Below are 18,646 nucleotides of genomic sequence, written 5' to 3'. Positions count from 1 at the left end.
CACAAATGTTCTTTACACATGCACACACTTGAGGCCTACAACAGGTAACCACCATCTGAGCCTGGCAGGGCTTTGCACAAATACGCACATAAGCATCAGAACACCTTGAATTCACTCCAAGCCTTCCAGCTGTCATGCACCAACAGGAGGGATGCAGCCAGAGCCAACACTTTTCTATCCACCGCACTTCTGGCCTATCTAGCAACCAAGCATGGAGAATTATTCCATTTTGGTTTATTCACTTATACCCGATTTATTTTATACAGGATCTGTAATAACAGAAAGTTCTGTGTGTACACACACATGCAAAGTAATGTTTACTGCCCAAGATAATCACCCCTTTCCTTCAAAGAATGGCCAATAGTTTAAAAAGAAGTGGCAACTTCGTTAGGAATCTAGCCAAAATTCAGTCCTTTGTCATCAGCTATGTATTTTATGACCGTTTTTTATTTCAGTCTTGGTTTCCTCAACTGTAAAATATTCTCCACTGTGTGCCTGGTTATTCTCTGTAATTAGTGGGCCCTGGGAATGACAAGGGTTCGAAGTCCATGGAGTCCTCGGTAGAGACCTTCTAATGATATTCTACAACAACCACAATTCCGTTGGAAAGTTAGGGCGGAGAACTGGAAATCATCCGAATTACTTCAGCCTCCATTCCCACCGCTCCCTGCAGGTTCCGGTGTCCGTTCTCCAGGCTCGGCCCTTATCCTCCCGGGTAGAGCTGAGCCCCAGCGCCCGTGGCTCAACGTCAGAGTCCCTTTAGCTCCCGGTCTGTTTAGCTTTTCGCCTCCCGGGGCCTCAGAAGTCCAGGCTGGGGAACCTCTGACCCCAAACTCTCCGAGGGCGACCTCCCCGTCTGCAGTCCCGGGCCTACGCGCCCCGCGGTGAGCTGCCGGTCCCTCCGCCAAGGGGGCCACCCGCGGTCGCTCCTACTTGGCGGGGTGGGGGCGTCGCAACCGTGTTCCCTGAAGTGGGAAAGAGGCTCCGGCGGGAGGGCAGGGCCGGGAGATCCCGACCCCCGCGGGCCAAGGATCCGGACGAGCGCCTCCCCGCGGGGACGGACAATGGAGACTAGGAAGGGTCACCTGGGCCCGCCACCTACCGCCCTGAGGAGCGGGGATCGCGTTTACCCCCTCCCGCCACCTTGCCCTCCACCCCCCACGCAGAAAGCGGTCACGGGAGCGGCGCGGGGCCCTCCTCCGCCCGGGGCCGTGCGCTCCCCGCGGCTGCGGCCGGGCGCCCGGGCAGCAGCGGGCGGCGCGCCCCCGGGACTGAGAGGCGGGGGACGGGCGGCGGGTCGGCGTGATGCGGGGGAGGGGACGCGGCGGCGGGGCGCGGGGGAGTCGCGGGGGGAGCAGCCGGGTGCGGCTCCCACGGGCGCTCCGAGGCCGCGGCTGTGCGCTCGCGTCGGCGGCCGCTGGAGACCCCCTCGCCTGCCTTGGGGCCGCCGCCTCCCGGGCCTCCGCCACCAGCCCGGGGCTCACGGAGCGCCCTACCCGGCGGCCCTGCTCCAGCTCCGCGCCCCGCGGACGGCCCGGCGGCCACTCACCGAGAGGAGCAGCAGGAGCGGCGGGCGCCGCGCTCCGCCCGGGGCGGCTGCCATGGGCGCGGGGCTCAGGCCGTGGAGAGGCCGAGCTGAGCCGCGAGCCGCGAGCCGCTGGTCTGGCGCGCCGGCCCCCTCTGCGGGCCTTTTCCCCAGCCGGGGGTGGGGCTCCGGGCGCGGCCCCAGGGCACCTGCCGGCCCCTCCTGGGAGCGGCCTGAGACCTCACCTCTCGGGAGTGCCTGCGGGCGGGCCGCCGCCGCCCTGGCCCTGCGAGCTGCGCCCCCGCGGAGCCCTGTGCGCCGCTCCCCGGGGCTGGGGGCGGGGGTCCAGCCGGCAGCGCGCCCCGCGGCTGGCGCGTGACTCCGGGCGCCGTCATCCCCGGGCTGGGATCCCCGAGACCCCGGGGGCGGCTCGGGGAGAGCCTGCAGCAGGGCACACCTTTCTCTGGAGGCTGGTTTTGTTCCTGTGCTTTTTAGAAACACCGTGGCCGGTATGTCGATGATACAAGAAAATTACCATCAAAGACAATAATTAATAAATAAGTAAAGGGCCTCCTGGCTACAAGAAAATAATAAAATCGGGGTGAGTTGCCCCGGGAAATGTATCTCTTGAGGTCCTAGTCTGGCTACATGCGGGCCACCGATTCCGTCCGAGACCCTCCCCTGCCTCAGCTGAAGCCAGCCGCCGGCCTTCTCCTGACTCATCACCCGAAGCGGACCCCTTGCGGCTGCTGGACTCCTCTTTCTTCCTTTCCTGCCACCACAACCAGAGGTCATGGTAAGAAAATGAAAAGAATGGGATAAAATTGACCTTTTGGGTTGACGTGTACTTAAACTGAAGGAATAATTGCGGCACTTAACCTGGAAGATGGAGATAAAAAGGTGGTGTGTGTGCAGCTCTTCAGAAAACAATGACAGGCCATTCTGACTCAGCTCCTGCAACTCTTCAATCACTGGCTGAAACCAGGAAGTCTGACCACCGAGGAGAAGTGTGTCTTCTCCCCTTTGTTTGGTTTGGAGACACCTGCCCGAAGAGTCAACGCAACACTCACACCCTTTCCGTGGTTGAAGGCATGCACCATCCCAGCACCATTACACAGAGCCAAACTTATTGTAATAGGGACCATATGTTTCAACTCAAAAGTAATGCCAAACAGTACATGACTTCCAGTCTATGTATTAGTCCCATGTTCTATTTGTTAGTGAGTAAGATATAATGAGCTGACTGTTGCCTCTAATTCCATAAAATTTATCATTGAACCTTTGCCAGTTAAATAGACCCGGGTGGTCAGCATGAGACCATAGCTGATGACATGCTTCTGTTCCCGTGTTTTTAACCCTCATGTTTTCTGGCAATGATTTCATGAACACACCTCATCTTCTTCATCTTATTAGTGATGATGTCATAATCTCTAATGCAAAGCTTTCCAGAGAACACAGAAGCAAGCAGTTTCAGGTTGGAGAAATCTACTCAGGCTATCATCATGATCCTTGACAATAGGACATTTCCAAACCCTTGCCTACCCTTTAACCCCTAATGCCTTAAGGGTGGCTCATGTTTTTCCTCATTCCAGAAAAGGGTGGAAGAACCATTTGGAAGGAATTCATCTTAGGTATTTTTTTTCATCTTTCACACTAGGTAACTGACTGAGGCTATTAAAATGCTCGTATTTTTTTATTTTTATTGTGAAATTGGAACAAAGGAATAAAATATAAACTACTTAACACTAAACAAGCGGCCCAATTTATCCAATGTGTTTCAAATGGATTCCTCTATAATACAATTTTGAAACAACAGGTAAACTTGAAGACAATAAAATGTAGGTAGGTAATAAATATCTTGAGGCTGTGAAAACGATTCTGCTGACTTGAGCTGGTTTTTCATTGGGCCATAGGAAAGGACGCGCCAGACAAAGTCAGGAGTAACTTCCAATTGTTCAGATCAAAACACCTTGTGGACTTCCTTACTTTTCTTTTTCTCTTATGCTCTCAATCCAATCTGTCAGTAAATCCTGTGACTGGCTGGCATCCATCCACTCCTCAGCATCTCCCTCCTGGTCCAAACCACTGGCATCTCTCACCCGAGTGACTCAAACAGCCTCTTGATTGCTGCCAACCCTCCTCACTTCAGCTTGTTTCCAACCCGGCAGGCAGATCGTCAACGGTGATAATTAACGTTTCTCTACCTAGACTCCTCCAGAATAGTTCTAAAATGAAAAGATTTTTTAAAACATCCCCCACAGGCTTCTCATTTCATTTAGATCAAACCAAAATTTTCCCAGTCGTCCACAGGGCCTTATACACTCCATCACGTATCTCTCTTGACTGCTCCATCCTACCATCTGTCTCTTGTATTTTACTTATTTTTTTTTTCTTGTTCTGTCTGTCTGTAGTAGAATGTCATTGTTACGAGATTTTCATACATTGGTCTCTATTTCCAGGGCCTAAGCTGTGCCTGTTGCAATGCAGACCCTCAGTAAATATTTGTTGTGTATATGTGTATATATATATATCTCCTATCCAGCTAACTATATAGAATAAATAACAAATTACGACGCTTCTTTGAGATAATCCTAAGTAAAATATTGGTTATAAGCAAACCTGAAGTTTACACTACACCATCTGGGAAGGAATTCCATGTAGAGGCTGTTCTCCTTCAGAACAATTGAAAATAGGACATGAGAGTTATATGATATTTCCAGTCGCAGAAAGCATATGAAAAGCATTAATAAACAGAGGTCACAAACAGGAAGCTTAAACTGAAAATAATAAGTCCCCTAATTCCTAATTACACACACTGATTTGCAATTAAGCTGCATTTCATACGAACAATTCAAGATACCTTGTGCCAGAGAAAGTAATAGTAGGGTTTAATTTATTTAACTATGGTTAATTTTTCCATCTCATCAGCTTTGAGGAAGCCAACTAACACATATGAATAGATTTAGAGGTAGATAATGATAGATAGGTAGACAGATAATTATAGATGATAGATAGAGCAAGCCATAGGTATAGATAGATAAACAGATGAAGATTAAATGGTTACCAGGGCAGAGAGGTAGCGTAGGTGGGAAGATGCTGGTTAAAGGATAAAATGAATAAGCTCTGGGGATCTAATGTACAGCATGGTGACTATAGTTAATAATACTGTGTTGTATACTTGAAATCTGCTGAGAAAGTAGTCTTCAGCATTTTCACTATACACACACACAGAAAGGTAACTATGTGAGTTGACTGATTTGTTAAGCAGATTATGGTAATCATTTGATAAAGTGCATGTATATTAAATCATCACATTGTGCACTTTGTATATATAAATTTTACTTGTCAGTTATACCATAGTAAAACTGAAAAAGAAAAGTAAAAAAGAAAAGAAACCTAAACCCAGTCATTCCCCAAACATGTACTGGCCGGCTGCTGTGTTCCTGTTGACAGCCCACCTGCACCCGGGTCCCGTCTCAGCAGGGTGGGCTTTCTAGGAGCCACAGGCAACAAGACAAAACCCTACTCAGCACTTCGGATCTCCTCCAGCCTTTTCAGGAGGCATTATTAATACACAGCAACCATCCCTAAAATTGTTTCTTCCCCTGGCTAACCACAGTGTCCTTTGTACAGTTTCTAGCTGTGCCTGAAAATTTAAATGCACCTTTTTCCTACTGCTCAGTTTCTGTTTCTCAGCACTAGCCATCACCATGTGAACTAAACTAAGTCACCTTCTCGTTCTCTTCACTCTCCTTTTCTCTCATCCCTTCTTTGCCGTTTCTTACACTTGAAATGTAATTTGCATCCTTCTTTCTCACAGTCACTTTATTCCTACTCAGTAGTAGTGCTCACCAGTGTATTACCGATTAGCTTGATTTGCATAACAAAACTGTAGTCTAGCATAAGATTTAGGGTGAAGATGGGGACCATGGGGGGGGAGGGAAGGAAAGAGATGTAGGGGGAATGTCCCGCCTATCCTCAGTGTGCAGAGGAAAGAAAAGATGCTTTGAATATTCATACAGAAAAAAACATATTTATACTACTAGTTGCTTGGATGGAGGGCTAAATAAAAAGCTGTTCCTGCCCTGAACAGCTTCTGGGATTTGGGATGGATTATGTGGATAATAAGTAATAGGGAGCAGGGGGTGGGCAGCATCAAGTCCGTCCTTTCCTTCCAACTGCAAGACAGGACGTACCTTCCTGGGTTTCCCACAAATACCTCACGTTCAAAATGCCCCAACCTGAAGACCCTATCTGTCCAGAGCAACACGGCTGTGCCTTTCTCCTTGTTGCGGTTAAGTTTCTGAACCCCGCTGCCTGCTGAGGAGGAAGCAGTGCGTCACCCTGGAGCCCCCCTTGCCCGCTCCCACGTGCCATCTGCCCCAGGCTCACCGCTGTCCTTGATCCTCACCCTCACCCTGACCATGTGCACTGGGCTTCCAGGTCACCACGCCTCCAGCCCAGCCTCCAAAACAATGATTCTCAAATTGCGGTTTGTGGTTCTCCTGTTTCCTGCTTGTTCTGTTTTGCTTTCGGTTGTTTGTTTTGCCTTTTTTTGCTTTGGGCAACCTGACTTCCCCTTCGCCCAGGATGCCTCCTTCCACCCCGCTCGGGGCGCCTTCCCTGCCGCCCCAGCAGAGGGGGAAGGCCTTCCAGCCTTCTGCCAGCGTGCAGGTTGGAGAGGTGCCTCTGCCATCCGTCAGCGGACCAGAGGGTTGTGATGACTTAGTTCTCACACAGGTCTCTCTGGAGTGCTTCAAATTTGAAGGCCATCTGGCCTGAGTATGTAATCAAATTTTAATTTCTGAATAAAATTGCTGTTTAATTTATGTGACTTTTCAAATAAGTTTTTGTTCTGCAATATCTTACACAACTTGACAAATGAAAGAGCATATATACAGTCTGCTCCATATATTCCCTTAACTGTTATACAAGGAATTAATATTTTGCTAAGAATCATATTCATCTAGAAACATTGATGAGAGATAAGAGGCAGTATTCTTTCTGTATATTTGCCCCCAGATTATCTCTTAACATTATTAAACACCTTCCTTAGTATTACGGTTTCCTGATTTGTTCAGCTGAAAACCATATTTCTCACATTTTCTTGCACATAGGGATGGACATGTGACTAAGTTCTCCCAATGGTATGTAGGCAGAAGTTGTTGCAAGGAATTTCTGAAAATGCCTCCTCCTAAAAGAATGTCTTCCCCTTTCCTTTTTTTATGCTCTAGACATAGATGTGATGTCTGGAGTGGCATTAGCCATCTTATGATTGTGAAGCAGTTTGTACAAAGAAGAGTTGAGCAGAAAAGTGAAGGCTCCTGGGACACTGATGACATTTTAAGAAGACTCCAAATTTCTTTTACACTAGTGAAAATACTTACCTTGTTTAACCAATATTATTTGTTACCATGTAGCCTAATGCAAATTCTAGCCAGTTCACTGATATCATTCTAAAAATATCTTGTTATATAGCCTCTAACTTGGAAGAGCAGAATTCCAACCAAGTCAGTTAGGTTATGGAATCACCATTTGTCATACAGCAAAACCGTAAAATTGTCTTCTTTGTCACATGATGAAACCTCTGCAATTTCCTATTTGCTAAACTCATCTTTACTCATTCTGATGTCTATTTGAGTTGGAATAAGAAAAGTTTTAGATTGTGGTGGATATTCATTGGCTTAATTGATAGGGAAACAAACTTTATTTACTTTTATTTACCCATATATTAATTAGCTAAAAAATGAGAACATGCCTCAGGCTATGAAAATGCAACCAAATACCAAATCCCTCAGACTTAAGGGGACACATCAATTTGATCACCCAATTCGCAGGGACAGATGATGAAGTAGTGGAAATAATATGCTACATTTTAAAATGTATCTTTAGGAAAGATGTTTTCATTAAAATTTTTAACTTAATGTGGCAACTAAATATTAAACGCCATGTATATATACTAAAAACAAAACAAAGAAATTTTGTCAAGCACACGTGTAAGGGAGAATACAATGACAAATAGTACATCATCCCTGCATAGAAGAACACTATAGTTTGACTAATAAAACCAACAAATAAAATATTTTTTATAGTTGATGGAGTTATAGTAAATAAGATTCAATGACTTGCTAACAATCATACAAGTTAATAGAAGAATCCAGGTCTCTTTACTCCTAGATCAGTGACTTCCTACAAAGTCAGCCTTCTGACTTTAGAGAGGGTAGAAGAGAATATTTTCAAGTGACCCAGAAAAGGCACACTTTTTTTGATTTCCATGAAATAATGAGTACTTCATTTACTCAAGATGGTTTAGAAAGCACTGAAATATTTTCAAGACTAACCATTTTTGAAATCTTAGCCAAAAGAAAATGAGTTTCCAGGGCAGATTAAATTTACTGAATCATGGTTTAGATAAATCAATTATTTCTATCCAGTTCCTCTTTTTTCCCTATATCAGATTAGATTCATCTACATTTAAGAAAAACTTAAAATTTAAGTGCTTAAACACACAAAGTTTTGCTCACTAGAATGAGCACATCTAGAGGCAGTAAGTCCAAGACAGGTTTGGAGTCTCCACATAGTACCAGGGGTCCAGCCTCCTTCTACCTTTATGGGCCACCATTCACGGCAAATGGCTCATGGCTTCCAATCTGAAGCATCACAAAATGGTGGCTTGTGTACCAGACCTCACATCTGTGTTCTTACAATTAGGGGAAGTACAAACACATAAAAATCTTCAGCTGAATCAACTCCTTTAAGACACCTACTCAGAAATCTTATACCCAGCATTTCACTTGCTTCTCATTAGCTAGAATTAGATGTGTCACACTTAGTTCAAGGGAGTTGCAAAACAGTGGTCTCTGAGCTAGGCATCCAGCCATCCTGAATGAGGTCAGAGCTCCATCTCTAATAAAGAACTAGGCTGAGGGACAGTTGGCAGACAGCCAGCAGTCACTGGCATGACCTCCACAAAATATCAAGGGACTTGTGTTTGTCAGCAGCAATATCCTCTTAATATTTGACTTTAAATATATTTAATGATAAAACATCAATACCAAATTAGTATTTTGTATTGGTCATTAATATTCAACATATTTAATAATTATTTATGTTATATATTTAATAGTAATTGATTATATATTGATATAAATTAAAATATTAAAATCAAAACAACTCCAGAAATGTCTTAATTTTCTTCTGCTCCATTTCCCAGTCAGAGACAAATAGAAGTAATCATGACAGAATATGGTTACTTAATATAACACAATTGGTTCTGACAAGTTTTTAGTCATACCTCTGACTAGGATACTCAAAGTCAGCTGCACCCAGAAAAATAAAGGTTAAACATGTACAAGGAGATAAACTGGCTTAGTAAGAAAAAAAATACATCAAGACTCCTCTTTGCCAAAATGATCTCAGTTTGTCAAAAACAATCAGAGTTATTCAGATTGTTTTTTTAACATAATTTGCTAAAATTTTTGGATAGGAGGCCAGCCAAAAATAATTAATGTCAAAATGTGATATTTCCCTTAATTATGGGGTAGCAAAATTAATTTACTAAGTAAAAATTGACCTAAACTTGGTTACCTTCTGTGTCATTGTATACCCTCCAATATATGACTCCACAGGGACAAAGGTCACAGAAAGGCAGTTGTCCAAATGCATAAGAACAGGAAGGGAGGAGGTTCCGCCTGGTGGGTGGTGGGTGCTCTTGAATTTGGGTCACCAGCTGAGATGGGACAAATTTCTTTATCATATGGTGGCTGTAGACCTGCCTGAAGGTACCTGGGTTGCTCACTCTATTTGGCTGATTGTGTTGTTCACCCATTAGTGTTTGCAGGTTCATCTCGAGGGATCATCTCTAGAGTGCTTATCAATTTCCTGTGCGTGTGGGTCTCCTGGGGATCTGCTGAAACACAGAGTCTCTTTCAGTGGGTCTGGGTGGGGCCTCACCAGCTCTCGGGTGGGGCAGACACTGAGTGGCAAAGTCAGAAACGAGGTGAACTTTTTAGCAAGTCAAGGACACCTGGAAGGCCTCACCCCCAGAGCTTCCTACTGAGTGGGGGGACCGAAGAACTAGCATTTCTAACCTGTTCTCAGTGAGCTGATGCTGCTGGCCCAGGAACCAACCATCCTTGAAGAAACCACTAAGTTAGAGTTTCATTATGAATTATCAGACAGGTGAGAAATATGGGGGATTAAGAACGGTAATGGAGAGCCCTCTCATGAAATCCCTACTGCGGACGAATTTGTGAATCTGGATTTTAAGTTTTATATACATGAACTGTATAAATGTCATCCAACCTTAATCTCTAAGCTTCCTATGTCGCACAGGAAAGGCAAAGCCAAAACAAGGAAATTGTTTCATTTCTACTTTGGAGTAAAAGGTTCTTCTTAGTTTTTCTTGAACTATGCCTGGCAGAAAATAACTCTTCCTGAATTTTTGTATGAATTCTGGGTAAACCTCCACTATCTCAAAAAGAGCCTTGAAGTTCTTTTTAATATTAATAATTCCATGTTATAACATTTAAAGGTCCCTAAATATGGATAAATAAAAACACTCTATAATTACAGGTATTGATTGTTGCAAACTGACAAATAATTTTAAAAATTTTGAAATCGTATGTATTCTAGGGCCAAATACAGAGGAAGGCCACACTTGTTTTTAACTTTTTTTCTCTTAAGTTAGGAAATAATGTCTAAGTCCATAGATGGTTTTGTCAATGGGCATACTATTCCTATCAACATAAAAACTTGCTTTAAGAAGTAGAGATTTTAAAATAATTTGAACTTCATGAAATCTATTTCATAAATGTACTTCACACATTTGTTTTCATAATGCTTCTTATACACTTAATCCATTATATATTTGAAAGTAGTTATTATATTTTAGTGATAAGGATTTGAAGCCAAGTGTGATTTTTATTTTTTATACAATACTATGCTTTCAAAGAGTTCTTGAAAATTATGCTCATTTAATTTTGTTCAGATTTACAAAATACACAAAGATCTATCTTTTCTCAGTAATGCTTTCTCCTACTTTTTTTTTTTTTACTACATATGTAAAAAGACAAATGCAGTGTCTGGCCAAATTCATGTTCCTTCAGATTTATCAGAGAAGCAGAAAAAAGAGACCAGAGGTATGTAGCAATATACATAGCTTACCCTACATACATTACCCTAATCTAATTGAGGATTTTTCAACTAGTACAAGACTTTTATAATTAACACATCACAAAAATGGAGTTAGCTTTGCTTTTCTATGGTAAAAAATCCTCAACATCATTGTGAATATTTTCCAAATAACAGCATATTCAATATTCTAAAAGTAAACAAATGCATAGATATCTATAAAATATTTCTAATAAACTCAGAATTAAGAATTGAGACAATGAAGAGCTTAGTAAAGTTAAGGAAGTATTTAACAAAGTTCACGGAATCAATTTTCACCTATTTTGGTGTTCCCATGGAATTTCTTCACATGAAGTAGTTTGAGATCTGAATCAAGATACAGAAAATTTAATTGTATATTTTCCTAACTATAGATTTCATTATAGAAAAGCAATTCATAAGGATTCACTTGACAATTCATTACCTATAATTAACTTATATGAAATAATCCATAAAATACAATGCTTTATTAACAAGCTAAATTTGTAAACAGTTCAGTGGAGTTTCATAAATTTCATCAATCATACAAGTACTATTTAATTTGAAGTGTAAACAAATGACTTTGAATTTCCCAAATAACTCAAAACACAGTCTTAGTTCCTCTGTGAAAGAAAATTTAATGATATTTGAAAACATTTTAAATAGCCAAAACTGCTTAATACGAATTCACTTCCCATATGTCCTGATTCCAGTGATGCTTTCAGAGTCTCTTCTCTTGCTGACCAAGGAACCTTCCTTTGGCCTTTAATTGTACTTCATGTTCAGATATAAACTCTCTTAATATTTAAGCAAATTTAAGAAATACGAAGATATAAACAAACATGTAAGTTAATGCTTGGCTAATGATTTTTCATTTCTCAGAAAACATTTGGTGCTTACATTGAACAATATAGCTCAGCATGATATTATGACATATTTCCAAATTTTTAATATTATATTTAATAACCTCCAAACTGGTTTCATTGTCAGAGTAACATGTACATCAGGCAATAGAAATTGCATTACTCCCCCAAAAATTGCTTTGCTCACAATGGCTATAAAAATCAAAATTTGGACACTTTATAAAATAAAATCTTACTTATTAAAATTACTTTTTTATTCTGCTCTAATATGCAATGTCATATTAAGAAGTGCCTTTAATTAAACACTATAGCTGAGAATAAGGAGACAAATCACAAATTTAAAAAAATACACCACTTATTTTTTTTCAACTAACTAGGTAATACATTAAAAACAGTTTTTGTCAGAATAAAAAATTTCTGTGTGATATACACTGCTATTTATAAATTTATAGAGTTTGGCACAAAGACTTAAAGTATTATTTAAATATGTGCTTTCTTTCTAAATTAAGGAAATATAATAGCTTATTAAAATGTTATATATTCAAAATAATTTATGAGCTCATGTGTTCATTGATTTATCCATCATTGAACAAATGTTTAGCAAATGTTGCTTTAATAAATTTATATTTTTTAACATATACATGCCAGACACTCTGTTTCTGATTTTCCATTTTCTTAGAGCAATTGCTCATGTAGATTGAATATTAAGTTCCAGTATGGACGGTCATTCAACTTTTAGCTTATTAAAGGGCTAAGCACTGCAGATCAAAGTTGCAAGTCTGATGTCTGCCTCGCTTGTCCACAAATGCTTGAACATGGTGGGTCTGTGTCAAACTAGAGAGTGTGTGTTCTTGCCAAGCTATTTATATTTTAAAAAGGTAATAGTGTGTCACATAGAACAATCAAAACATATCTGTGAGTCTAAGTCAGCCCATGGGTGACAAGGCTCCAGGTCTTTCACGGAAACCCTCCCATAGGATCCTCATAAAATCTCTGTGGCTCAGATTGCTGTGAGCTTGTTCTGGCCCACGTCTTTCCAGCGATCCCAGAAGCCATAGGAACCTGATAACACATCCACATGGGCAGAGCCCCCGGACCGAACTCTGAAGGCTCCAGAGAGTAGTCCTCGGAGCACCTCCTCAGGGCACAAAGCTTGGTGAGAAATGAGCTCTGATTCAGCAAATGGAGGGCTGCACCAAAGAACAGTTAACAATCCTTCAGGACACGGCACTCGGGTGGAGGAAACATTTCTGTCACCAAAGACTATATTTCTAAAAGCATAATTCTCCCCAGGTTTTTGAAGAAAATATTCAATTTTTACCTAAAATAAAAATTCCTTTTTCATTAGCCTCCACAATCCCCTGCTCTCCCACATCTTTTCCATAGCGTACAAAGTAACTTTAGTTTTCAAACAGAAGGTGCAAGAAAGCACATAGCACAGTGCAGGAGGGGGTAAAATATACATGCATATAAAAGAAAATCAACAACTGAAGCTTTTATTTCTAGAGAACATGGAAGTTATACCAATGAGGAGAATTTAGGAGAGCTTTGTATTTATAGTACCCTTACCTAATGACTCAAACGACATTAGAACAAACTCATTAGAAATGCTATCATTTTACGTTCAATAAACTCCTACATATGCATTTGAAGACGTTACTGTATTAAAATGCACATTTATTTCTTTACATATGTCTTTGCTAGCGTCCTAAATTTGGGTTCCAGATGATCTAGAAACTCAAGCCCCTCTTCTTCCTGCCGATCACTGCAGCAGCCTATCGAGCCAGCCACAGACCCTTTTCCTTCATAGTCGTAGGAACGGACATAGTCTTCAGAACGCTTGTACTCATCTTGTCCACACAGATACACCTTCTGTATTGAAGAAGAGCACATTTTATTATTTTTTAAAAAACACCTAAACATATTAGCATAAAAATAATGTCTTTGATTTACCTTTTACTGTTTAATTTTTAATCAGTGTGTGTCCTCTAATGGATTCCTACATATAAAAAATGCACATGATTGGTCTGTATTATATTCATTCTTAAAATAGAGCAAATATATAAATGCTCCTAGGGAGCACATTTACAAAAACAAAAGCTTATTATATTACACAAGTTACATATAATATCACATAAGTAACTTAGCAATTTCCCATTTGAACATAATATTTGTATAGTTGAAATGAATCTCTGTAGCTTCTTATTTGGGGAAACCAATATATGCTATGATTCTTATGTTTATACACTATTATTACCTAACTATAATAGGGTAATATATTAAACTGGCTACTATTAACCTGTATTTATTAATCCAAACACAAAACAAGGAACTAAAACCCAAAATTTAAGCTTAACAGTCTATCTGGTTGATGGTGATAGCCAGGACTTCATAACACACAAAGGATTCAACACACTAAAAATTATCCATATTTTATTATCTGTGCATTATGCTGTTACAAATAATTCACTCCAGGAAATTTTCCTGGAAATTTTTAGGGAAGAAGTCTTCTTATACTTCCCAAACATGTCTACATATGCCACTCCCAGATAGTTTAGTAAACCTTATTTTAAAAACTGAACTTTAAAAGATCATTTTTCTCTTAGGGTTTGGAGCTGACATCCATACCCACATAAGTCAAGATTAAAAAGGCGATCAGTTGCAGGTCTATAAGGAGTAAGGCTTTGGGAAACCCTGAGTTATAAACACCGTTTAACTCTCTGTGAGCCCAGAGGTGCTGGCACTTACTTCGCCAAGCCGAGGCTGGGTGAAGCTGTGCCACTCGGTGTAGGCACACCTGCTGTCATCTGTTGCTCCCTGACCTCCATCCTGGCAACATTCCATGGTCTGAGGTCCACCTCCTTTGCTGGAATCCAGAGTGTAGCAACCTTTGATCATCTCAAAGTTTTGCTGTGTTTTGACTCCCTGACCACCAAGAGTGCCCACACACATGCTTGTGTCACAAATGTTGGATGTCTGGGTGGGGAGTCTGATATTTGCTTCCTAAAAATAAAGTTGGGGTTATAAAATCAGTGAATCAATTGATATCAACCATTTGCTTTCCTTTCTTTCCCACCCTAGGCAAATCACTTGACCAGACGGGCCTCTCAGGAGCCCCTACATAAAATCAGGATAGTAACAGTACCCGTATCATAGGTGCTATGGGTCGAATTGTGCCCTCTCCCCTCTGCATATGTCCAAGTCCTGACTCCAGGGCCTCAGAATGTGATCTGATTTGCATATAAGGTGGGATCACTATAGGTATAATTAGTTACATTTAAATGAGGTTGAGCCCAATTAGGGTGGGGCCCTAATCCAAAAGGGGCAATTTAGACACAGATGGGCACAGAGGAGAATGCCATATGAATTAGTTTTATGCTGCCAGAAGCTGGGAGAGAGGCCTGGAATAGATTCCACCCCAGCACCTTCACAGTGAGTATGGCCCTGCTTACACCTTGATCTCTAATTTCTAGCCTTCAGAACTGTGACACAAGTTACTCAGTTTGTGGTACTTCATTATGGCAGGCTTCAGAAACTAACATGGTAGAATTATGAAGTTTAAATGAATCAACACGCAGGCACTTGGAGTTCTGCTTGGCAAAGTAAGTGCTCTGTATGCTATTGTTATTTACCATAATTTTGTAATAATTAACTGCCATCATTGGATCACCATACAACTCAAGGGAAAGTGAAATCTGATTTTACCGTCACTTCTTCTCCAGGCCCTTCAGTATTTGATACAATTAAATTTTGCTGGGCTACATCTGGAAAGCATTTTTTTACTGTTCTCTTAACAGTAACACAGAAAAGTGTGAACAGGATACCTAAAAAATAAAAATATTCAAGTAAAATAGTATTTTTTCATGCTGTTACATTACATCATTTGAATCATACTGTTCTTTTTTTATAGATTTCTTCACAGAACTTTAAAAATGTGTTCCATAAATTGAAGTCTCTCTGAGTCATAAAATTTGGAACAGAATGTTAACAAATGTATTGGCATATAAACCAGCTTTGTCCTAGTGAGATCATGTTAGTGAGATTATGAAGCTAAAGGAGAAACAAATCGAGTAAAAGGGATGAAGTGAGCACAGTGTGTTCACAGGTCTCTTCCCAGGTCCAGTATTAACTTAATGTTTTATTTCCTCTCCACTGAAATAGTAACTTCCTTTGATTGAAATTTAAGTTCGTGTTATTGGTATTTAAAACTCCAGAGAGAGCACACTCAGAGGGCTTAGAACCACAGAACAAACAGCAGTAGGCATAAATACAAAGAAGAAAGGCAAGTACATAAAATCAATGTCTGACTTGGAAAGTGTATGTCAAGTAATCTAGTGCTAAGGGGACCATCGGTGGTGCACCATGTGACTATTTGCGGCTCACTGGAGTTTAGGTGTCTGCTAAATCACTTCACTGATAGCATCGAACATAAACATCTGAGCAAATTTTGGAACTACTCTTCTCACTAATTCTGTGCGTTCACTACAGAACCTTGGCTGGTGGAAAGACTATAATATTTTGTGCAAAAGGGAATCTTAATATTCATCTTATCAAACCTCTTCATTTTACGTACAGAAAAATGAACTTGAAGAAAAGAAAGTGCTTTACCCAGTGTCTCACAGCTGCTTCTCTGAAAGTTACCTTAAATTTAATCTACTTTTACTGATGGGTTTTTTCTTCTGTGAGTCAGAAACCCAAGTCATATGGCAAATGCATGATTTCTAAAAGGACACATGTACTGAAGGCTATAAATGTCATTGATATAAAGAACCACCATGTATTTTGAGAATATTAGAAAAAAACAACAAACACATTCTAGGTAATTACACTTACATAACAGCAATGCGGACCCCAATACCATGGCGAGAATAGCCCATCTTCCAAGTATCACGTTTGATGGCTTGAGATCTCTCACACCTTTCACAGTCATGCTGCACTCAGAGGGAGTGGTACACTCGCACACTCTCACTGACAATACATGTTTTGCAGTCAAACCATGTCTGTCTTTTATTTGGATAGGTACAGGATAATAATTATAATCTAGATTTTGCCTTTGACGAAGAAAAGCAGTTCTACCTAAGGGGAAGAAAAAGACAGGACATTTCAACAGCAATATAATTGTAACTTAGTGTTTTAGGGCTGGGGTGGGAAGGTAAAGAATTTAACTTAGAAGAAAAGTCTAGTGGTTCATTTTTCTTTCTTAAAAAATGATTTAGATTTCTTAAAAAACCACGAAAATTGATACTACCCCACACCGATATTAGACTACACTTAATATGTTATTCACCTATTAAAATGGATTTGTGTGTTTCCTTAAAAGATAGTCATAAAAATAGTCTAAATGTAACATAAACATATTATTCACTGCTTTAAGAAAGCCAAGTATTATCCTTTTTGGGAATCGTAATATCCTAAAATAAATATTTATTATCACAAAGGTGAAAATCAAGACCATCAGCCATCTCAAGTTCCTATGGATTAAAAACTTTAGTAAAATTACACACCGTCTTTTGATTCTATAGTCCACAGTTTGATGGCAGAATTATCCAGAAAGAATTGAAAAGGTGGACCATTCTCAGGTCCATCCAGATCTTCGGGTTCCAGAATAACAAAATCACTATTTTGCTGACAAATTGTCAAGTCTCTTTGAATTTGTGGTGGATGATCATTATAATCTTCTAGGAGAACCATTAATGTCCCAGTGCAGGATCTTCCATCTAAGAAATATTTAAGAATAGGGCACTTAAAAGTTTATTTTCGACCGTCTCTTTGATACCTAGTTGACATCTGCTTTCTACAAGCTGTCTGAACTTGAATTTCACACACCTTCTGGATCTTAGACATCACTGCTACACATAGAAAAGAGGGACCTGTCACTTCCTTGAAGACTGATGGCTGGATCAGATGATACCTTGAGGTATTTTTTAAAACTTAAAGGTATAAGATATGAATAACTTCACCACAGAACAACCAGTTGAAAATAAAATTGAGTCCTTACATCTTTCTCTGTGAAGAACATATATTCATACTCAAACTTTGAAAACTTTTCATTAAACCCATTAGGTTTTCCTGTCTGTTTGGTACATTCCACTGCCACTTTTCCTCTTTGCCCTGAAAAAAATCTTATCATCCTTATAGAATCCACTCAAATATCACCTCCCTGTAAAACTTGCTATGACTTCTCTGGACAATATTCTCCTTTGATTTCTCAGAACACTTGGCTCATCAGTGGCTCACACACTGAACTGCAAACATGTTCATCCCAAAAGCAAAGTCATGTTCATCTAAAACCAAAAGCCTAGACATCTGCCTAATATTTGTTGGTTAATTTAAGGTAAACCCTAATACTAGCACATTGAACCTAATGACTTACTATTCTTATACTCTGAAAGAAACTGAGTTGTGTAAACCATAAAAATAAGTTTGTATCCCAGTCTGATTCAGTTTGTATGTTCCTACGAATAGGGACCCTGATTTGTCTCTGCATGGCCACTATTACTGGCCTAATGCCAATAATACGTAACACATAAGTTACACTCTCACTGACAATACATGTTTTGCATGTGTTGCATGCAGTGAGAGTAAGCCAATAACACGTAAGTCACAATAAATATTTATAGTTAAAATAGTGTTAAAAGGATAATGAAGTATTTATTATTTGGGTTTGAGAGATAATAAAATTCTGGAAACATGTTCAAATCTTACCATTTGTGATGAAATAATAAACTAAAATAAACAGTAAACATTTGAAATCACACAAAAATAACATGATATTTCTAATTTTTTTGCTTCAAATGTTGTACTAAATTTTGGAGCATGTACGTTGCATTTATCATAAATAGTACTATAGATCATATGCAAATATAATCCATTTTCTCTTTTCAGTTTGAAATAACACATAAGCCATAGCATGTAGCATATTGCAGTGAATTTTTTTCTGTTGAGTAACTACAAAATTAATTTATTAACAGTAACTTTCAAATTCATTATTTATAAAAGGTAACTACTGCATATACCTATTTAAGAATTATTCTATCTGAACAAGTTTTACAAAGCTAGACATAAAAGAAGGATACAGTTCTTGTAAGAAACCCCTAATAGCACATAA

General features: G+C 40.0%; 2 protein-coding genes across 6 annotated transcripts in view; both read right to left on the bottom strand.

The window, feature by feature from the left end:
- The window catches only part of DSC2 (desmocollin 2), a 30,957-nt gene extending 29,092 nt beyond the window's left edge, over positions 1–1,865 (bottom strand). Inside the window, exon 1 of one of the 4 annotated variants that reach the window (XM_036885903.2) lies at positions 1,550–1,865. In XM_036885903.2, the coding sequence (XP_036741798.2) occupies positions 1,550–1,603 (54 nt within the window). In that variant the 5' untranslated portion in view covers positions 1,604–1,865. The remainder of the gene's footprint in view (positions 1–1,549) is intronic. The other 3 variants (XM_036885888.2, XM_036885895.2, XM_036885909.2) reach the window with 3 other exon arrangements.
- Positions 1,866–11,141: 9,276 nt separating this feature from the next.
- DSC1 (desmocollin 1) overlaps positions 11,142–18,646 on the bottom strand; it is a 28,416-nt gene continuing 20,911 nt past the window's right edge. The window contains exons 12-17 of one of the 2 annotated variants that reach the window (XM_036885869.2): positions 17,043–17,255; positions 16,372–16,614; positions 15,244–15,362; positions 14,287–14,541; positions 13,492–13,537; positions 11,142–13,410 (exon numbers count right to left, since the gene is read on the bottom strand). In XM_036885869.2, the coding sequence (XP_036741764.2) occupies positions 13,502–13,537; positions 14,287–14,541; positions 15,244–15,362; positions 16,372–16,614; positions 17,043–17,255 (866 nt within the window). In that variant the 3' untranslated portion in view covers positions 11,142–13,410; positions 13,492–13,501. The remainder of the gene's footprint in view (positions 13,411–13,491; positions 13,538–14,286; positions 14,542–15,243; positions 15,363–16,371; positions 16,615–17,042; positions 17,256–18,646) is intronic. The other variant, XM_036885866.2, reaches the window with a different exon arrangement.

This window comes from Manis pentadactyla, chromosome 6 (genome assembly GCF_030020395.1).
Source record: "Manis pentadactyla isolate mManPen7 chromosome 6, mManPen7.hap1, whole genome shotgun sequence".
NCBI classification, from domain to species: Eukaryota; Metazoa; Chordata; class Mammalia; order Pholidota; family Manidae; genus Manis; species Manis pentadactyla.
This window is presented reverse-complemented; position numbering and strand designations above follow the sequence as displayed.